Source organism: Eumetopias jubatus, unplaced genomic scaffold (assembly GCF_037043125.1).
Source record: "Eumetopias jubatus isolate StellerSeaLion01/CBP00866 unplaced genomic scaffold, mEumJub1_p1.0 scaffold_1, whole genome shotgun sequence".
NCBI lineage: Eukaryota > Metazoa > Chordata > Mammalia > Carnivora > Otariidae > Eumetopias > Eumetopias jubatus.
Genome location: NW_028274807.1, coordinates 181,953,740 through 181,976,249, shown reverse-complemented (window position 1 = coordinate 181,976,249; position 22,510 = coordinate 181,953,740). Strand labels below are relative to the sequence as shown.

The 22,510-nt window shown below is 35.4% G+C and overlaps 2 protein-coding genes across 7 annotated transcripts in view; both read right to left on the bottom strand.

Moving 5' to 3' along the window:
• TMF1 (TATA element modulatory factor 1) overlaps positions 1-17,266 on the bottom strand; it is a 32,812-nt gene extending 15,546 nt beyond the window's left edge. For both annotated transcript variants that reach the window (XM_028110420.2, XM_028110421.2), the window contains exons 1-8: positions 16,889-17,266; positions 12,080-13,266; positions 10,234-10,337; positions 9,280-9,406; positions 6,946-7,051; positions 1,385-1,527; positions 972-1,138; positions 311-467 (exon numbers count right to left, since the gene is read on the bottom strand). In XM_028110420.2, the coding sequence (XP_027966221.1) occupies positions 311-467; positions 972-1,138; positions 1,385-1,527; positions 6,946-7,051; positions 9,280-9,406; positions 10,234-10,337; positions 12,080-13,266; positions 16,889-17,030 (2,133 nt within the window). In that variant the 5' untranslated portion in view covers positions 17,031-17,266. The remainder of the gene's footprint in view (positions 1-310; positions 468-971; positions 1,139-1,384; positions 1,528-6,945; positions 7,052-9,279; positions 9,407-10,233; positions 10,338-12,079; positions 13,267-16,888) is intronic.
• A 2,068-nt stretch (positions 17,267-19,334) lies between these two features.
• The window catches only part of UBA3 (ubiquitin like modifier activating enzyme 3), a 29,201-nt gene continuing 26,025 nt past the window's right edge, over positions 19,335-22,510 (bottom strand). For 4 of the 5 annotated variants that reach the window (XM_028110340.2, XM_028110341.2, XM_028110339.2 and 1 more), the window contains 7 exons: positions 22,118-22,171; positions 21,586-21,622; positions 21,418-21,499; positions 21,002-21,102; positions 20,596-20,659; positions 20,433-20,487; positions 19,335-20,130 (listed from right to left, as the gene is read on the bottom strand). In XM_028110340.2, the coding sequence (XP_027966141.1) occupies positions 20,042-20,130; positions 20,433-20,487; positions 20,596-20,659; positions 21,002-21,102; positions 21,418-21,499; positions 21,586-21,622; positions 22,118-22,171 (482 nt within the window). In that variant the 3' untranslated portion in view covers positions 19,335-20,041. Of the gene's footprint in view, positions 20,131-20,432; positions 20,488-20,595; positions 20,660-21,001; positions 21,103-21,417; positions 21,500-21,585; positions 21,623-22,117; positions 22,172-22,510 lie in introns of those variants that run through there. The other variant, XM_088027621.1, reaches the window with a different exon arrangement.

Genomic DNA, 22,510 nt, shown 5'->3' with positions numbered 1-22,510 from the left:
TGATTCTGGAGTCCTGGGATCGAGTCCCGCATCGGGCTCCCTGCTCAGCAGAGAGTCTGCTTCTCCCTCTGACCTTCTCCCCTCTCATGTACTCTCTCTCTCTCATTCTCTCTCTCAAATAAATAAATAAAATCTTAAAAAAAAAGATTGGCACAATCAAGTACTCTTGGAAAAGTGTCCAATAAGATTAGAAAGGAAATTTAACACATGTACCAATACATAAAGTTTGATTCAAATAACTAATGTAATCTTTAATTTGCAAAAGCATCAAGTTTTTAAAGACTAATGTAACTCATTATCTATTGCTTACTTGAATTGCTAATGTTTCTTGCTGCTGACGGGCTTCTTCTTGGGCCTTCTGTAGTGCTGCAGAAAGTTCTTCTTTAGCTTTCGTTTCACGACTTAGAGCAGCTTCCTGTGCTTCACTATCCTTTGCAGCATTGGCTTTGTGGAGATCAGTAAGTTCTCTTAAAAAATTAGATTGATAATTTCTATTTAAAATAGTTAATTACATGGCCAAGTTAAAGTTTGCGTGTAGATTTCCATAAGAGTTACACAATGAGGAAGACTTCACCACATAATAAACACTGACTACGGGGGGGCCTGGGTGGCTCAGTCGGTTAAGCGACTGCCTTCAGCTCAGGTCATGATCCTGGAGTCCCGGGATCAAGTTCCGCATCGGGCTCCCTGCTCAGCAGGGAGTCTGCTTCTCCCTCTGACCCTCTTCCCTCTCGTGCTCTATCTCATTCTCTCTCTCTCAAATAAATAAATAAAATCTTAAAAAAAATTAAAAAATAAAAAAATAAACACTGACTACAGTAACAACTCTTGTGAATTTGCTTTGACCAGTTACAAGTTCATATATAGCTAAGTTTATAAATATTGTTAGTGATTAGATAACAGAAAAAGTATTTTTTCAATATCCCGTTCTGATCATTTTAAATGGGTTGCATATTGGTTTAGTTTCTTACTTGTATGCACTATCCAGAGCAGCCTGAGTACTTCGGTTCTTTTCTTCAAGTTCATCCATGTCTACCTGCAGTCGGCCAAGATCCTTCTCTCGGCGTTCCACCACAGAATTTAGTTTTTTAATGCTTTCTCTATGCTGTTTCTCAACTTCTTCTTTGCCATCAAGGACCTATATTATAAAAACAGACAAAAGTTTTTTTCAATAAATAACACCATGGTAAATAATTGTATTCCAGGAATCTTAAATGTTACAATATTGAAGAAAAATCTTAACACTCATTTATTAAATTGCTTGATAAATTCTTCCCACATGATATACCCTGATAACTTATTCTAAATGTCTTATAAACCACAGCCAATTGTTCATATAGGAAGTAATAACAACATATATATCTAGAGAATGGTTAACATTCACCTGTTTTAAATGTTGCAAATCTTCTTCTAGGTCTTTAACTTTTTTGTTCAGCTTTGCAATAATATTTTCATTTTCTTTGTCTTTAGCTCTTAATTTCTTAATAATGTTAGAATTATGCAGCTGCTGTTTTGAAAGTTTTTCTCCTGGCAATGGCGAAAATAAATAAATAAATAAATAAATAAATAAATTCAAACAATGATTCCTTAAGAATCTGGATTGAATGTTTTATCTAACCAGTGACATAAAATGATAGAATATTTTTAAAATCACAAAACTGTAACCACAAATGTTAAACTGATTTGTACAAAAACCATCAATGAATGCTAAAATTACTAGGTGGAAGGATAGTAGATAATAGGATATTTACACCTTAAAAAATCATCCCCACATATTACTTATGCCTTATGAAGAGAAAAATGTGCTTTTACAATGGAGAAATCTGGCTGTCACCACCTTAACCAAACATTGTTTTGACATCACCAGTTGTGGTATATTATGCATCTACTGATATAATGGAGAGGTGGGTACACAGTATCAGCAATGATATTTCTTACTAGAAATTTTAACTAAATCTAATCATGAAGAAAGGGATAAACTCCTGAACATGGGGAATATGTAGGACAATTGGCCTGGACTCTACAAAGTCTTCAATGTCATTAAGAGAGCTATCCTAGATCGGTGAAAGACTAAAAGGACATAATGGTCAAACGCAATACACAAACTTTGACTAGATCTTGGGGCAGGACAAATGACCAGGTATAAAAGTCATTTTTAGAGACCATGGAGATAAATAATGAAATATATGCTGGAGTACACTTCTGAATTAATACTGATTTTCTTAGGTATGATTATGATGTTGTGCTTGTGAAGCAAAATGAACTTGCTATTGAGAAATGGAGACTTAGGAATTTAGGAGTGGACTACAGATTCACTGCAGTATCTCTCAAAATTCCAATGACATATTTCACAAAAATTTTAAGAAATCCTAAAATTCATGTGGAACCACAGAAGACCTCAAACAGCCAAAGCAATCCTTAGCAAGAACAAAACTGAAAGTATCACATTTTCTAATTTTAAAACATGTTATAAAGCTACAGTTATCCAAACAGTATGGTACTGGCATAAAAACATACAGACCAGTGGAACAAAACAGAGAGCTTAGAAAATCCACGCAAAATTTAGAAATACATTTACAGCCAACTAATCTTCAACAAAGATGCCAAGAACACATAATGGGGAAAGGACAGTCTCATCAATAAATAGTAATGGGAAAACTGGATCATCATATGCAGAAGAAAACTGGACCCTATCACACACCAAATACAAAAGTCAACTCAAAATAGATTTAAGACTTAACATACCTGAAACTGTAAAATTACTAGGAGAAAACACAGGGAAAAAACCTTCTGACACTGGTCGTGGCAATGAGTTTTTTGGGTATGATCCCAAAAGCATAAGCTACAAAAACAAAAATAGACAACTGGGATTGCATCAAACTAAAAAAATACTGCACAGCAAACAATCAATAGACTGAAGAGATAGTCTGCAGAATGGAGAAAAATATTTGCAAGCCATACTTCTGATAGGGGATTAATATCCAAAATATACAAAGAACCCACACAACTCAACAGCAAAAAACAAATAAGCCAATTAAGAAATGGGCAAAAAACATGAACAGACTTTTCTCAAAAGAAGACATGTGAATGGCCAACAGGTATACGAAAAGGTGCTCAACATCACTAATCATGAGGGAAATACAAATTAAAACTACACCTCACACCTATTAGGATACCTATTATCAACAAGACAAATCGTAAGACTTGGCAAGGATATGGAGAAAAAGGAACCTTGGTATACTATTGGCAAGAATATAAATTGGTACAGACACTTTGGAAAACAACTTGGAGATTACTCAAAAAATTAAAAATAGAACTACTATATGATACAACAATCCCACTTCTAGATATATATCCAAAGGAAATAAAATCAGTATCTCAAAAATATGTGCACTCCACAGCATTATTCACAATACCAAGTTATGGAAACAACCTAAGTGTCCATCAATGGATAAAGAAAGACAATGTGTTGTGCACAGAAATAAAAAGAATTGTAAGAGAATACTATGAAGATTACATATGCCAACAAACTGGACAACCTAGAAAAAAACAGATAAATTCCTGGAAACATAAAATCTCCCAAAATTGAATCAGAAAGAACAAGCAAATTTGAACAGGCCACTGCTAGTAACAAAATTGAATTGGTAATCAAAAGACTCCTCTCAAAAGACCAGGAGGTCTTCACAGGGGAATTGTACCATTTAAAGAAGAATTAATATCTATTCTTCAAATTTATTCTATGAGGCCAGCATTATCCTGATACCAAAACCAAAGCCACACAACACAAAACTAAACTATAGGCCAATACCTTGACAACACAGATGTAAAAATCCTCAACAAAATATTAGCAAACTGAATTTAACAATACATTAAAAGGATCATACCATATGATTTCAGTTATATGCAGAATCTTTTTTTTTTTTTAAAGATTTTATTCATTTATTTGAGAGAGAGAATGAGAGATAGCGAGCACATGAGAGGGAAGAGGGTCAGAGGGAGAAGCAGACTCCCTGCTGAGCAGGGAGCCCGATGTGGGACTCGATCCCAGGACTCCAGGATCATGACCTGAGCCGAAGGCAGTCGCTTAACCAACTGAGCCACCCAGGCGTCCCAGTTATATGCAGAATCTAAAACAAAACAAAAAAAACTCAAACAAGCAAGCAAACAGGAAACACTCAAAAAGAGAAAAAAACATGATGGTTGCCAAAGGGGAAGTGGGGGTGGAAGACTGAAATAGGTGAAAGGGATTAAGAGGTACAAACTTTTAGTTACAAAATAAGTCAGAGAAATAAAAATTACAGTACAGTGAATATAGTCAATAATATCATAGTAATGTTACATAGTGACAGATGGTGATTGTATTTATGGTGAGCACTGAGTAATGTACAGAATTGTTGAATCACTATGTTGTACACCTGAAACTAATATAACATTATATGTAATTATACTTGAATAAAAGTATATACAAATGTGTAACTTGTTTTTGCTATCTAAAATTATATTTTCCCAATTCATTAAATATTCTAAAAAATAAAAAAGCGGCATGTGTGTATACAAAGTAATATTATTTAGCCTTGAAAAAGAAGAAAACCCTGCCATTTGTGATTATGTGGATGAAACTGGAGGCTGAAATAAGTCAGACTCAGATACTGCATGATCTTACTTATATGTGGAATACAAAAAAGTTGAACTCACAAAAGCAGAGAGTAGAATGCTGGTTACCAGGGATGGGGGAAATGTGGAGATATTGGTCAAAGGGTACTAAGTTTCAGTTATGCAGGTGAATAAGTTCTGCAGATCTAATGTACAGAATGGTGACTACAGTTAATAATACTATATTATACACTTGAAATTTGCTAAGAGAATTGATCTTAGGTGTTCTCGTTACATAAACAGATGTTAACTACATGAGGTGATTGATATATTAATTAGCTTGACTGTGGTAATCATTTCACAATGTATATGTGTATCAAAAATATATACAATTTTTACTACTCAGTTATACCTCAATAAAGCTGGAAAAAAATTTAGGAGTGGAATTTAGGAGTGGAATGTTATTTCTGTCACCTACATTCAAATGGTTTGGCAAAAGGGAACTGCATGTATGTGCAAAAAGATATGAAGCAGGTGTGCCTAGATGTTAATAATTGGTGAAGCGAGGTAATAAAGTAATCAGCTATTCATTGTAGTGTACTTTCAGCTGTTAGTCTTTCAGATTTTCGGCTGTGAATTTAAAAATATTTCTGGGGGAGAGGCACGTGGGTGGCTCAGTCAGTTAAGCATCTGCCTTCGGCTCAGGTCATGATCTCAGGGTCCTGGAATGGAGCCCCGCATCACGCCCCACATGGGGCTTCCCACTCAGCGGGGGAGTCTGCTTCTCTCCCCTTCTGCTCCCCCTAGCTTGTGTGCTAACAAACCAATAAAATCTTTAAAAAAAAATACTTCTGGGGATACAGAAGCAGTAAGTAAATAATCCCATATGAAATCATTCCATTTTCAGTATAAAGTTCATTAAGCAAAAGAGAACATCAACCCACCTCCTACCTAAATTAATAAATACCAAAATAGTGACACCTGATATAATTATTTTAAATTTTTTTAAAATTATGAATCCATGCACACAGTCTTCTCCTCAGTTTCTAGTGTTGTAACACAGGCAGTTCATGACCTTAACATGTCTTGAGATAATGATTATGTGTTTTATCATTTCTCCCTTCATTCTTCTATTGCAGTGCTTAGACTGTGCTTTATAATTATCTGTGTACTTATATTTCCCTCTCATTAAACTGTAAGTTCCTAAAAGACAGGGAGTGTGTCATATGTATTACTGTATCAAGCACAGTATCTGACACACTAACTGTTAAATATTAGCTGAATAAATGAAAAAGAAAGATTGGGTAAAACTAACTTTTTCAAATACAGTGATTGTTTCCAATTCTTTTCAAACACTTACTCTGGAAATTCTCTTTAGTTCAATGATTTGAAATTCTCATCCCACCACTATTTGTAATATTAACATTTTAGAAATAAATGTACAACATTAGGAAAATAGTAAAATAAATTACGGTATATATAGCCATATAATGCACTTTAATACAGCCATTAATAATGCTAGCAAAGCATTTAATAGCATAGGGAAATGTAAAAGAACTACGAAAATGTAAAAGATTACAGATTAAATACATGATCTTAATTATGTTTAACAATGTATTAAAAACATTAAAAGAACTAGAAGAAATTGATAGTTCCTTATAAAACCAAATTGATTTCTTTTTTCTTCCTACATCTCCTAAAACTTAAAAAATTTCTGCAAGTAGTAAGTGTTATTCTTAGACTAGAAAAACCTTAATTAAGAGGAAAAGAAAAATTCATTTAATCACCTTTTCCAAAACTACCTTCTCTCCTATGATAATACATAAATTAATCCAGTGTCTATTTATAATTTATCTCAGGAAGGATATTTAATTCTATAACCTTGCTAATTTTAAGTCTTTTCATAGAGAGCTAAATAACTGAAAAATTAAAACAAGAATATAATGAAAAGTTCACTATCAGTCGACCAAACAATATGATGATACCACATAGTACCCAAGCTAGAGATTCAGATACTATATAAATTCCAGGATTATAACCTTCAAATATCTTGGGTTACATGACAGGCTCTAAAACCTGCTAAAAAGCTTTTTTATGAAAGCACAAACATTTATTTTTCAGCAAGTTATTTTTTTTTTTACCTCCCTAGAAACAAAAGGCTACATACATGCATCACTGCCTCTATACATATTGCTCCCCATTCTTCGCTAAATTGTCACCTGTCATTTCTGAGGTTTAAGCACAAATCTTTCTTGCTTCCAATTATTTCTTATTGGGAAGTAGCAGCTAATCATGTGGCGAGCATTTCTCCTGTTACAGTATTTTTCACAGTTAACTAAATACTTTACGCACCTTCTTCCATTAACCCTCGGATCTGCTCTTCTTTCTCTTTCAAAAGGTCTGAAGTCTCACTACTATTTAATCTAGTAGCAAGTTCTTCCTTTATACTTTTAATTTCCTAATTAAAAAAAAAGGAATGTGAATAGCATAAAGAATTACTTTCACTCTGGGCATATTTTTCAATTTTTTCCATATTCAAAGAAGTCATCAATAATGAAATTCTCGATAAAGTTCTGTAAATTTTATTCTGTTAAAGTGAGTTTATTACCTCAGTTAACTATGTAAATAGCTTTGAAACAACATAGAAAACCTGAATTCAGATATAAACAGGTTTTAATATGGAAATGCAAATGAGAGTAAGTTAACTTTCAATATCTTTCTTGAGTATCTCTATACACATATTTTCAGGTTAAACATTATATTTAGAACAACATATGTCTCCATTTTGCACTGTATTTCTTTTCCTCATCTAAAACTTGCACTTGCTAGTGCATTGTAAAATGAGGGAAAACATAATTATATAAGGTTCAATCTACTTTAATAAAGCAGAGATTCAGCACAGACATGTCAAGACAGTTTATCTCTTAAAACCACAAATGGAGATGTGAAAAGTGTTCTATGATTTAAAATTGGGTTTTAAGCAATGATCTGAAACCAAACACCAGCTAAAAACAACTAGCATTAGGTATTAAACCATGCTTTGTATCTATTATCATTTTATCCTCACAACAATTCTATGAGGGAGGTCCTTTATTCAACTACACAAATAAGAAAACTAAGACACTGCAAGATTGAATAAATTTTGAAGGTCAGAGAGCTATTAAGTGGTAGAGTTGAAACCAGGTTTATGAGTCCACAAAGCCCATGCTCTGAACCATCCACAACACTGCTGTGCATTTTCCAGCTGTCAAAATTTGATTAATCCATCAAGGCCCAATAAGAAAGACCCAATCCTGCCTTCCATGAAACTTTCCTCAATTCCCTAGTCAGAATTCATCCTCTGTGATACCATTCCAAACTGCTTATTCATCTTTATCTGTAACTTATTTCATTCTGCCTAGTACTACACAGGTGTAGACATGATCTGTTTTCCATCATTAGATAAGCAAACTCTTTACTTAAGGTAATTCAATTCACCTTGAATTTCCTACAGATCCTAAGTAGGGGGGTTCATATATAGCAGTACACAAAAAAACCTGTTAAAACTTAGGGCCCAAGCTTTTCCCACCTGTAGTCAATGGTTTGGGTCTATTTTGGATCTACAATTCAACGTATATTACAGGAAACAAGCATTACTTAAAATCTAATTTCTCAATTAGACTGGTCTAGATGGAATACTATAGGGACAAGAAGAGGTAAGTTGGTTAGGTAGTTTCAGGTTATTGTCAGTATCTGAAATGAGCTAGCTAATTAAAGCAACCTAAGCAGAAGGAAGTCTATGACTTATTTCTCTTCTGTAAAAGTATACAAAGAAAAAAATATAAATATTAACACTGGTCGAGAAGAAGGAAAGCAACTTAACTGAGAAGAGCAAATGATGAGAAAGGTTATTACTAATAGTTGGGATAGAAGAAATAATTACTAACCTTAGCTGGTTACCAATTTCTGAAATAGCCAACTGATACAAATTTTAAGAATTAGAACAATGGTTCCCAACCAAGAGTGACTATGCTCTCAAGAGGACATTTGGCAAAGTCTGCCAACATTTTCAATTATCTAAACTCGTGGAAGGGGGTGATGGATGTGCACTGGGAGAGGGGGAGGTGAGGGTGACACTGGTGTCTTGTAGGTACAGGCCTGGATGCTGGTAAACACCCTACAATGCACAGAAAAGTCTCATACAGCATAAAATTATCCAGCCCAAAATGTGAATAGTGCCCAGGAGAAATCCTGTATTAGAATAAATCAATATTATGCCTCACAAGAGTCACTAACCCTTACAATTCTTTTATTTTAAAATTACTTTGACTTGAAGAAGAACATATATGTTTGAAGTGGTTAAACAGTAACAAAAGAGAGTAAGGATATATTTTTTTAATTTACACAGTGCCTTTTAGATTTGTTATTTAATGAAATTATCATTTATAAAAATTATTCTAATGATCCTAGCTATGTATCTTGCAAGGACTTATAGATAAATTATACAAATACTGGCTTAGATTCTTCTAGTATCAAAAATCTGTAAGTCTAAAGATACTAAAAAATCTACAATTTAAGTGTTAATATACTATATGGTATCCTTTAATCTTACTTCTCTTTTTTTCCATACCAAAATATTATGAATGCATCCCTCAAAAATCCATGTCTGTATAGAATTTAATTAATATTATTTTTAACTTTCATTACCTTTTTAGCAGCATCTCTCTCTTTGCAGGCTAGCTGAACTTTCTTTTCTGCTTCTGCAATTCTTTGAGTAAATTCATCTTTCAAAGAAGAAATGCTGCTGCTTTCTTCTTTCACTCTAAACATTTCACTAAATTAAAAAACAACAGAGACAGAGATACTTGTTTACATATTCCTAAGGTAACAAGATGAGTGCAGTTTGCAAAAGGAAAATAATATTGTCTTCAACATATACCTTACTAAAACATTTAGTTTTAGGCCTGTTAACTTTTAAGAGAAAAATTACCTGCTTAATTTATTTTAAAGCACCTAAATGAAAACCCACTAGAAAATGAAAATGTCACCAATATTTGATGTGTAAAAGTAAGACAATGGTAAACAAAATTTTTCATTTTTGAATCTGTTATATTTTACTAATCACCCCTTAAAGCAAACAAATATTCAGTGTCTCTTTTAATATCATAGTTTTCTTTAAATACACGTTTTAAATCTCATACTAAAAGGGAAAATGGTTTTTTGGGTTTTTTTGCAAAATACTTCTCTTCAATGCCAAAGGTAATATGGTAAAGATAATCTGAGGAGAAAAGAAATCTCTACGGTGAGAATTGAAAAACTATTCCATCTTCTTTCTTTCTTTTTTTTGAGACTTTATTTATTTATTTGTCAGAGAGAAGGAGAGAGAACAAGCAGGAATAGCGGCAGGCAGGGGGAGAAACAGCCTCCCGGGTGAGCAAGAAGCCCGATGTGGGACTTGATCCTAGGACCCTGGAATCATGATCTGAGCCAAGGCAGACAGTTAACTGACTGAGCCACCCAGATGTCCCACTATTCCATTTTCAATAATTATACACAAGTTAAATTCTAAACATTTTAGTTTAAAAAACATTCTTAAATAATAACCAAGTATTTGGGCCTCTATAAAACATACAAAATTATTCACATTTGTAAAATACTTACTCTTTCAGATTATCATAGGCTTCTTCTAGAAGTGCTTTTTCTTTACTAAGAGATAATAACTGAGCCTCCCTTTTATCCAATTTCTCATTCAGAAATTCAAGTCTCTGAATAAGGAGAATACACAAAAGTCATGCATTTAACCTTAAAAAACCATTTCTACATGCAGGTGATGAGTTGTAAAGGTAGACTAATCACTCTAATAAATAAAACAGCATTATCTCATAAAAAGAATTTAAAACAATACCGAGAACACAGTGGATTCAGAACAACAAGAACTCATACATAGCTGGTAGGAGAGTATAAATTAGTACAACCACATAGCCGGTAGGAGTATAAATTAGTAAACCACTTTGGAAAACAATTAGACAACATCTAGTTGAAGATCTACACACCCTTTAATGTAGAAAATTCTTTTAGATATACTTTAGAGGAGAAAACTTCTGCATATATATACAAGAATATTTACAAGTTTGTTACAGCAAAAATCTAGGAAAGGTGTGCACATCCACCAAAAGAGGAGGGGAGCTAGAGAAAATAAAGACCAAAGAAGGGCTTTAAAGCCTCTAGTAATATTCTGTATCTTAGCTGGGTAGCAGATATACAAGTGTCTGTTATTCGATTTTATTCTTTAATTCAAATATGTAACGTGTAACTTTTTTTAGTGTGATACTTTGCATTTAAAAAATAAAAGCAATTTTAGAAAATCTATAGGCATGTAACTTTAAAATCTCCAGAATATATCAGTATAAAGCTAAACAAAAAGGAATGGTTAGAATATCTTACTCCTTCGGTCTTGCTGAAGTAATGATAAACCTGTCTATGAGGGGAGGAATGATGCTTTTACGCACTAAAAAAAAGTCTTACCTGATTGAGGTCTAGGTTAATTTAGAAATCACTTACCTTCTGAAAGTAGCTCAAAAATATCTTACTGATACTAAATAGTGTTGATTTCAGGAATTCAAACTGCTATTAGAGCTAGAGCATGGCATTTCATTTGTGAATAATATTAAACCTAGGTAACAGAATCTGGCACTTTTTTTTACATTAAATAATTCAATACATGGCACTTACAGGACATTTCTTCAAGACATCCTATATCTCAGAGGAGTCTATTAAAGATGCCAAATCCAACTCAATTTCTATATCTAAAAATCATAGGAGAAACCAAAACTGTGACTTAATGTTAAAGAATTTATACCACTTTCCTTTTATATGTATTAGGTAGAAGCAATTTGTCATTCCTAAGCAATACCATTGTTCCTTTGACATCTCCCATTCTTATTCATGTAAGATAGCTATCAGGGAAACATCAAAATAACATAAAAGAGAAAACAAACAAGTAATTAATAACAACAGAAACACCTCAATAATTAATTAAAGACTACATTTTTCATTTAAGATCTGCTACAAATAATGTGAACAGGCGAAAATTTTTCGATGTAAGAAAAACCATGTATTTAAATTCATTTCAGCACCTTTACCTACAAAGGATTTGAAGATATATGTTACCTTAAGACAATCCTTTGCAAAATGACAAATTAATGAGCACAGCATACAAGAATTGTAAGGTGAAAGGACTCAACAGTAATGGCGCAAGATGGAAACCTTTTTATGCTTAGTTATATTGAAACATCCATTTATGTTATCATAGTTGTCTCAAGAGAAATTTCAAATAATTTAGCATCAATAAATCAATTTTAAAATCCTTAATGCCACACTTAAATGTCAAAATGCCTGTCTTTTTTAATCAGTACAAATCATTATACAATACTGAATGTTAAAAATAAACAATGATTTAATCTCTGGAAAGCATATTCCCAAATCCCCTTCCAGTTTCTACAGTTACCTTGCAAACATCTTCCTTCTCAGAATATGCTTCTGGCTTACTTTCAGCAGCTTCGCACTGCTCAGCCACCTTGTCTAAGACAGTATGTCCTTCATTTATTGGTGTAACAGAAACCAAAATATCAGGCTGGTCACAATTAACAGGTGTCGCACTTCGTCCACTTTCTTCCAGTTCCGTTTCCTCTGTGGGTACAATTAATGTTTCATTCACTTCTTCTTCAGATTTTCCTTCAACAGATTCATTTATTTTAGTTTTTGGAGTTGAAGGATTAACTACAATAGGTACTAAAGCATATCCCTTGCCTGACAGTTCATCATCTGAATTGATTTCACTTACACTACGGCTATCCAATGACTGTACACTAAATGAGTCTATTCTTTCAAAAGCATCAGAAGAGCAGCAACTCTCGGTGAGTTTTTGGAAATCATCTAAACGATTATATTCAGGACAAGCAGATGCTGAGAGAAGCTGGAAAGATGTCTGCATCAAGTGAAGACTTGATTTGGAATCTGTAGTCTCTTGTCTCGAACTTGCTGAGCTCTCACTTATTACACTTTCATGATCTAAAACTTCAATGTCACTGGTGGTAGAAGTACCAGACGAGAAGGTACTAACAGGAGGAGAAGGTGTATTACTCTGTCGGTCTTCATGTTTTTGTTCCTTAGGTTCCAAAGCCACGTCCTTTGTGTCTGCCGTAGACATATTAGATATGTTTTCTCTAGTTGTTTTCACATTAATTACATTTTCAGACACTTTCAAATGTACAGTTGACACCTTCATATGAGGTTCTTTATTAACAGTTTCTTCATGTTTGCCCTCAGTTTTAGGTGACAGAGTATCTACAGCGAGAGTTTCTCCTGGAGTAGAGTCTTTTACTTTTGACTCAGTTGTTTCAGGTGTTCTTGACTGTCCAGTGTGCAAGGATTCCTGTAAAGTGCTTTTCACTTCTTCTTCTGGTCGTTGTGATTTAGCTGGTGGTTTTGATACCACTGGACTCTTCTGAATGGTCTGGACATCCGTTGGAGAGAGAAAGGCACTGAAGAAATTTTCAGATTCATCTACCACAGTTCTCCGAACTGGCTTTGTAATTGCTTTAGGAGAGGCTACTGGCTGACTCTGAGGTTCAGTGTTTGATTTTAACCCCCAGGTTGAAGAATCCCATCCTCCACTGACAGGGGTACTTATTCCTTTGACCAAAAAAAAAAAAAAAAATAGTAATAATAATAATATATATATTATTAAAAGAGAGAACAGAATAAGTTATATGTATTTTACGTTAATATTATAATCATTATATATAAGTCAATATAAAGTTTTAAAAAAAGGAAACTTATGGAACATAACCTATAATTTGGACCTGTTAAGATCCCTGCTTAGTGTATAATTAATTAGTTCATTATTGAACTTTGGGCCTTAAAGAGGAAAACTGGTTTGGATCTGCCCTAAAGGAACTAGGAGTAAAGATCAGAGACCAAAATGGGACAGGCCTACCAGAAGCAAGTATCTTATTCTATTAAACAACAAATTAAGAGAGTACCAGTATATGTTATATAACTCATGCTAAGTCTAAGACACACATGATGCATCTCACAAAAACAGGCAGTACCCTCATTTACAGGTCATGCATGAGTAATCATAGCAAATTGACCCTACCTTCAATTCAGTTAGTTCCATATTAATTTTATTCTTCTAATATCAGTAATAAAACATGGTTATGAGTTGGACAGAGGGTAACATTCAAAAATTAAACCCAACATACTGATGACAAATGTTCTTTTCCAAAGATCAAAGTAAACTGATGGGAACAGTACCTTCCAGAAAACAAATTCATTTTTTATCTACTTAATGACAAACTCATTCTCCAAGTGTCACTCTCCAAACCCACTCTATGAGAAAGTTTTGTTCCCTTCCTAAATTCCAAATTTAGGAGGAATTTAGAAGGTATGAATTTCAGGGGCAGCGGGCTGGCTCAGTCAGTGGAGCATATACCTCAGTCTCAGGGTTGGGGATTCAAGCCCCACACTGGGTGTAGAGATTACTTATAAACAAAATCTAAAAGGGGTGCCTTGGTGGCTCAGTCGGTTAAGCTTCCAACTCTTGATCTCAGCTCAGTTCTTGATCTCACTGGCCTGAGTTCCAGCCCCACATTGGGCTCCATGCCCAGCATGGAGCCTATTTTAAAAAAATAATAAATAAAATAAAACCTAAAAAAAAAAAAAACATACGACTTTCAAAGATGTGCATTTTTTTAAGAAGTATTTTTTTTTTTTTTATACAGATGGTAGTTCACACTAGGTCTTCTTTTTAAAAACACTAAGAAGAAAATTCTGGGTAAAAAAAGATAATGCAGTCACAGAAATACATGCTACTAAAAAACCCAATGATAAACAAAAAATGAGATATTTACTGAAATGTTTAAAGCATTTCTTCTAAAAAAAATGTTCTTTTTCTAAATTCAAAAGTGGCTGAGCAGAATTACCACAAATTCTGCACAATTAGAAGTTGGTGGGGAGAGAACAAACACCGAAAAGCTCCTAAAAACTATTATGTCCTAAATTAAAGTCTATCCTCTGACTTTTTCTAAATTCAAAAGTGGCTGAGCAGAATTATCACAAATTCTGCACAATTAGAAGTTGGTGGGGAGAGAACAAACACCGAAAAGCTCCTAAAAACTATTATGTCCTAAATTAAAGTCTATCCTATAATAGTAGGAAACTTCAATTTGGGGACACAGTTTTACACCCATTGGTTCAGTATATGAAAACAATGAAAAAAAGAAGAAAACCAGAAGTAAAGATGCAAATGAGCAAGCAAGCTTAAGTGTGCTAATTAGTTTAAGTTCGTAGGTCATCTTAATGAATGACAGAAGTTAAATTTGCCTCTTGAAGAATGTTTTATATAAATTCCAAGGGGGTCATCTGATATCCACTGGTCATCTTTGAGTAAGGCAATGTAAAACATAGGTGATCAATAAATATTCACAGCATTTCACTAAATGTGAGTCTATTCTGGATAACCTATTTTGAAAAAAATGAATCATATAGACTGATATGGGAAACAAAGGCAAAAGAAAAATTAAATTTCCTTACTACTTGCAGCCCACTGACAAGTCCTTGAAACAGGCAGAGTGACACTCCTTTAGGAACTCAGCTGCCTCAATGTTAATACTTTGCTAAGCACAAAAGAAAATCTTAGCCCGACCCCCCAGGATCCTGTAAGTCTACTTTAACATATAAAAATTCCTTTGGAAATCTCCCTTATCTCTATCCCCAAGATACATGCTGGCAATCATCCTTCCAAGGGTACGATCCACCGATATATATCGAAGAGTCTCATGACTGAGTTTTTACTAAACAGTAATAAATGACCTTTTCCTAACAATAGCTGGCCCCACTTCTAAGTATAAAAAAAGTATAAAATGGGCACTCCTTCTGACCCCAGTGCAGCTCCATGGGTCCTATCCCCGTGCTTGAATAAAACCACCAAGAATTTTTGGCGGTGGGCTTTGAACCCTAACATCTTTCCTACATCATAGAGGATTCAAGCCCCAGATTTCATAAAATGAGTATCCTTATATCTAAAGTTTATATTGTCTCTTCTAAAGTTTAGTGATTCAAAATGTGGGGTGTCTGTGAAAAAAGAAGTTGAGCTACTCCAACAAGGTCATAGAGCATCTTGTATAAGGTAGTAAGATCATGACATACAGACATAGGCCAAAAATATCTGAAAATGAGGTACCTCCAACTTAGGTCCTGACTTTTCAAAGATGTAAAATTAAAAACAAAGCGGAAAAAATTAGTCAACACTTATTTTTTTCACAGAGGTTCAGAGGCCCCACCCCCACCCCAATGCAAATTTTTACCCCTCACACCAAAATGCTGAACTGTTCCTTAGACTTAAAGCCAAAGCCACTGAAGAGCCCTGAAAGATTCAGCTTAAGAAATCTGACAAAGGGAGGGGCGCCTGGGTGGCTCAGTTGGTTAATCGACTGCCTTCGGCTCGGGTCATGATCCTGGAGTCCCGGGATCGAGTCCCACATCGGGCTCCCTGCTGAGCAGGGAGTCCGCTTCTCCCTCTGAACCTCTTGCCTCCCATGCTCTCTATCTCATTCTCTCTCTCTCAAATAAATAAATAAAATCTTAAAAAAAAAAGAAATCTGACAAAGGGAGACGCAGCTCTTTGGAAATACAATGTGATGAAACCCGAAACTCCTGGGCCGGCTTCCACGGGTGATACCTCCACCATATTCTGCCCCTCACCTGCTGTGTAGCCTAGAGGAAGTTAGTTCCTCAACCTTTCTCAGCCACACGGACTGTAACGAACCTAATTGGAGCAGCTGTCTGGAAAATGAGAAAGCCACAAAAAAGCACATCCCGCGCTCCCAAGCACGGAGTGCTCATTAAGTGTTAGGGACTGTTCCTCCTGGCCCCGTGAAGGGACTTCAGACGCTGGCTCCGAAACAGTGTCCGGGGCGCGCAGCAATTCCAGTTTCTGCACGCTCGCGCTCCGAGCTACGACGAGGGAGGGCGGGGCACGAGCCCGACAAATCGCGACCGGGTTTTCCGAGGCCGGCAGGACCCGCACCCGGGGCTACGGGCCCGGAGGACCCCGGGCCTGGGATTTCCCTCAAGAAAACCGCGAAGACCCACTTAGAGAAAACAAGCATTTGTGCACGGGCTGGGGAGACAGAACTTGCTCAGAACTCTGTCAACGGGGAAGGATCCCTGTCTACACCTCTTCACCTGTTTGCCTCCGCGAGCACAGGGACCCCCGGGACCCCCCCCCCCCCCGCTCCTCTCTCTCCCTTACCCGGGTCTCCGTACGGAATGGTCTCGGCCCAGGCGCTCGGCTCTTCTTCCTGGATATCCAGGACCCTGTCGATGGACTTCTGGGCCTGGGACAGGGCCTGCTTCGCGAAGCTGGAGAGCTGGGAGGCGTTGAACCAACTCATCTCCCCTCCTGAGCCGGCGGCCGCGGCGACAGCACCAAGTGGGAAGACCGAGGGCCAGGCCGACCGGCCTCAGGCCCGGGGAAGGGTGCACAGGAAAGGCCTCGCCCCCTTCCTCACTTGGCGGGCCCTGTCAGCGGCTGGCCATGACCCCGACAGTCTCCCCCGAGCCGGGGATGTTACCCTCAGCCCTGCCCGCACAGCTGAGACCAAAGGCCCGGACTGCGCATGAGCTGGCTTCTTCCACGTACACAACCACCAAATCCGGGAGCCCAGAGTTCCGTCAATAGACGGAAGAACCGGAGGAACGTTGACGTCACATCCGGGACCCGAAGTGTGCCATTAGTTACGAAGAACGCGGAATTATTGCTGGGGATGCTGATTCCAGGCATAGCGCGCAAATTCCTGGCCACCAGAGAAGCTCTGTGGCTACTAGCAGAGGTAGAGTCGTCTGTGTAGGAAACGCACTAGTTTTCACGTGAGTTCCTTCCTAGAAGATAGCTCACGTACTAAAAGCTAGCGCCTAGCCAGCAAGAATTGCAAAGGAAGTTTGGCTCTCGCCTAGTAGCAATTTGTCTCAAGTATTTAATTAGTCCTGTGTTAACGTGGCCTTACGGTGGAACCCTGGGTTTGGGTTTGCCTAAGGATACTGGACATTGTAGCCAGATCCAGTCCACCTGATGACGTAGGTAAAAAGGCGTGTCTTTCACAAGCTGTTAAAGGTTAGAACGCGGGTACGGAAGGCACAGGCTCTTCACAATGCAGGGCCAGTCTTGGCCCCGGTTAAAACAAACCCGAGAAACACTAAAACTATTTGTCTATTAATGTGTGTTGTGCACATTATTTAAAATACAACTTTTTCTGCATTCACTCTTCAAACATTTCGCTATTTGAAAAAATCAAATTGCTGGCCTTCCTAATCTGGTCAGTAGCTATGGGATTTGGACTCCATAGTTTAAACGCAAAATTCTGTCAACATTTAAAATCGGATTCCATACAAAAATACAGATTTCCAGATGATTTTGAAATACATGGATACCAACATGGAAGAGTTAGCTGAGGTCGTTGCCCCTTTGGACAAATAATTTTCACTCCAATTTGCCACAAACCCCACTAATCTTATTAAACCTCTTACTATACCTCCCTGCTGTGATTATTTACATTACTTGCCTCTCCCCTATATTTGAGTACTTTACCCAAGTGTAAGCAACTATGCCATAAAATAATTATTTTTTAAAGTTTTAATCAGATTTAAATTCTACCCTTGAGAAGTTATAACCTTCCAATAATTTCATCTAACCAATAAAAAATCTGCATGTTGATACTCTTTAATATTTAGTAATTTACACAAATAGTAGATTACCCATGAAATATTAAATGGCTTACAGCTTAAATAAGTAGACTGTGGAGGAGGTTGGGGCAGATTGGGATTGGAATCCCTGTTCCAAGATTTCTAATTGTACAGTTTTGGGTAAATGATGCAAACTTTTTTTAAGATTTATTTATTTTAGAGAGAGATAGCAGGGGGAGGGGCAGGAGAACAGAGAGAGAATCCTCAAGCAGACTCCCCACTGAGCGCGGAACCAGACACAGGGCTCAATCCCAGGACCCCGAGTTCATGAACTGAGCCGAAATCGAGAATTTGGTCCCTCAACCGACTGAACCACCCAGGCGCCCCTGATTAAACTTTCTAAAACCTTTTAGCTCTCAGATGGAGATATTATCACCTTCTCACAAGGCTACTTTGAGAATTATTAGAGCACCTGTATAAAGGAGTTGCTAAATGTTAGTTGCTTTATATTAAAAAACTTAAACTGAATCTGTAACTTTTTAAATAAAGCATATCTATGTATCTCATATGACTTTATAATGAAACAAATTATTTGTCAGTTTGGAGCTAGAAAGAAAAATAAATAAAAATTTAACCCAGTAGCATGTAATCACAAGGCTTTTGCGTAGAAAATTGCCATCTAAGTAAAAAACTGAAATACATAATGCAATTTCCCACACTGAGATACTAAAACTAATTTTTCAAAACTTACACTAAAATTTTCTTTTAAGGCTTATTTTTTTAGTGGGAAAAAGGCATTTTAAGAGACTTTAATAATACAAAAAGATTCCACTTCATTACATTATTGTTTGAGCAAATTAAATCAGAAGATATTTATTGTGGTAAAAGTATTAATTCAGGTACCATAAAAATTTTGTATTAGTAATCCTGCTACACATTTAAAAATTATTCCTATATTACTATGAAACTACTTATTACTATCCTTAATATACTTTAAAAAATTTCAGTGAGAAAAGTTGACAGTATATGATTTTATTAATAAATAGTGTGAAAGCATCAGTGATAACTGCCTGAACATTAAATTCTTCTAAACATCCATATCTTGGCTTTAATATTGTGCATATTGGCCTCTATGGCACAAGTAAACATGAAAATAGTTCCCATTTCCATGCACAGGTATTTAGCTATAACACCATTTACAAATTATTATGGACAAGGTAACCTTTGCAATAATTAATATTCATTTGGACAACCACAATTAAATGAATATTAAATCAAGCAAGAAATAGGCTATGTTCAATATGCTCTAGATGTCAGGGTGTCATATTCAATGTTATTTAAAACTTAATTTTCTTTTTTTCTTTAAAGGGGTACCTTTTCTCTATGTGGGTGCTCACATGAAAACTGAGGAATGCATTCTTTGACCACAGTAACAAAAGTCAGACACAAGAGAGTGCTTGTCCCTCCTCCTCTGAAAGAAGCAATACATTTGCTCATTCTCTCTCTCTCCAGGCATCATTTCCCATATTATTAATGAAAATGCTTACAAGTACCAACCCCAAAATTCTGTCTTCAAGGGGAAGTTACAAATTTAAAAAAGAGTGGTTCATTATATAAAAGAAGCCAAATTCCAGCAACACTAATGCTAAAAATGACATTAAATTTTGTAGCATCCACGTAATATATTTCCATGAGTTTTCTATTATGTGCAGGTTTATTTTCCTTAAGAAGTAAAATGAAGTTTGAATAGTACAGTCTGTGGTGTGGTGACATCAGCAACTGCCAGTTCTTGCCCATCAACGAGTCCCAATTCTAAAACAGAAAAAGTGTAATTAACCCAAGCAAAAAAGTCTCAACAAAACGCACAACACACGCATACGTATAAAGTTTTATGTCTAGATAAACAGCAAAATCTAGTTCTCTTTAATCAAGGTAATATTATATTGGATTTCTTAGGGATTTTTTAATATTCTACTAAAAGAACAATTCTATTATTGATTCTAAAAATATAATTACAATTTAAAGGCATTAAACCTAGAATAAGCATTTACTACTTTTACCAAGAGGAAAAAAAAAAGAAGAAATTGACTAGCAAATATATTCATTTAAAATACCTTTCAACGTCTTGGAGAGATTTGGCCTTGTTCGTTCTTCAATAGAGGTTACTGACTAGAAAATAAAATTATTTTAATGTAAAGCACATTAAATGAAATTAAACTTATAATTTTGTGGAAAACAAACAAACTAAAAAACAAAAAACAATCAAACACTGATTACCTGTAAGTAAAGTGTTCTATTTTTTCCCTCTAATGTGGCTGTGATGGCTGGAGATTTCATCTGCCTAAATATAATAATGAGAGAGGAAACAAACACAAAAAGATCACTTTTTAAAAACAATTCTTGTTTTTTTAAAGTTTTAAAATCACAAAAGTATTTCTTTCTTTTTTTTTTTTTTTAAAGATTTTATTTATTTGACAGAGAGAGATAGCAAGAGCAGGAATACAAGCAGGGGGAGTGGAAGAGGGAGAAGCAGGCTTCCCGCTGAGCAGGGAGCCCGATGTGGGGCTTGATCCCAGGACCCTGGGATCATGACCTGAGCCGAAGGCAGACGCTTAACGACTGAGCCACCCAGGCGCCCCCACGGAAGTATTTCTACAACAGAACAAAAGTCCACAACACTTACAGAGAAGCACTATTGGTTAAATAATCCAAAACCTCCTGCAGTTTAGCGGATGGAGAAAACTGAATATTTTGAGGAAGCTGGCTACAAGCTGGGCAGTTTTCCTACATATATAAAACACAACAAATCATAGTGGCACATGAACCAATAATAGTCTATAATGATGAACTGAGAATCAAATTGTTTTATAATCATGCATATTTCCTATGAACAAATTTTTGTTTTAAAATCTCCTAAATTATTATGCTACATAATATTTATTTCAGGCTATAGTGCAAAAGATACACAGTGAGTAGGTTCTGGAAGTTAGAAAATACTTAGGCTGTGGGCAATTTCATTTATATTTCTAACCTGTAATGAATATAAAAAAATCTAAGTATGCGTGATCAAAAAATTTTCATTAGTGTAATATTACTAACCTTTCTCTCTGCTTCAAATGTGTATGTGTACAGTCCATCTACATCATTGAATACCAAGTAATTATTAAGAGGAATATATGCACTGTAAAGAAAAATGGTTCATCTTTATGTAATTGAGCCAAGTCAAAACATCAATTTATATACATATTAAAAAATGAAATCCATTACCTTGTGGCTATTTTAAAAACCTCAGTGGCACACACAGCTGAAGAGGGGAGAAAATAAAGGTGCTTCAGCTCAATGCAAATTAGACATTTAAAATTTCAAGTTTTTTTAAAAATTAGTTATAGATAAACTTATAAGGCAATTGATTAAAAACATAAAGAATATACTCTCAAAAATGAAAAAGTAATAAATTTTATATTTGTTTTGTATAATCCAAGCAAGAGAGTAGCATTACATGCTTTCCTTCCTCTTCTTCAGATTAACGAGCAACCTGTTACCCTGATTAAAAGGAAAGATACTAAAATGTCCCCTTAATGCAGTGCACTTTATGACAGAATGTAAGACAAAATATATACAGATCCAACTGCTTGTTCTTTTTTGGACAGCCTAAAAATTACACCACCCACCTAAGAAGATATCAAATTCCTAGAACACCAGTTTTCTGAAACCAAGTAGCTGCAGAAATGTCAGTTTAGATAGTGAATCAAAAATTAAGGAAAGAAAACAAAGTTAAGTAGTGGCCATTTTTCCTTACCTGCAATGACTGCATTTGTAGAAGCTACTGCAGGAATGATTCGTTTCACTACTCCTGAAAAAAAATATACTGATTAAAATATGGTCATTTCTTTTAAAGAATAGGTATCTTAAATTAGAAAATCTGATTATTAAATATCATTTTCCACAACTTGATTTTTCAGGTTTTCAAGTCAGAAAATAAGTTTAACAATGAAATGATCTTCTTTCACATTCCCATCATTTTATGTTCAGAATCTTGAACAAGTTACAATAGCAAAGAAAACTCTTCACTAAGCTTCAAATAAAGATGAGACAATATAATAATAGCTAACAATTAGAATGTTCCAGGCACAGTATGAAGAATAAGTAAGATAGGACAATTTTCATAACACCCTTATTAAGTCTCCTTACT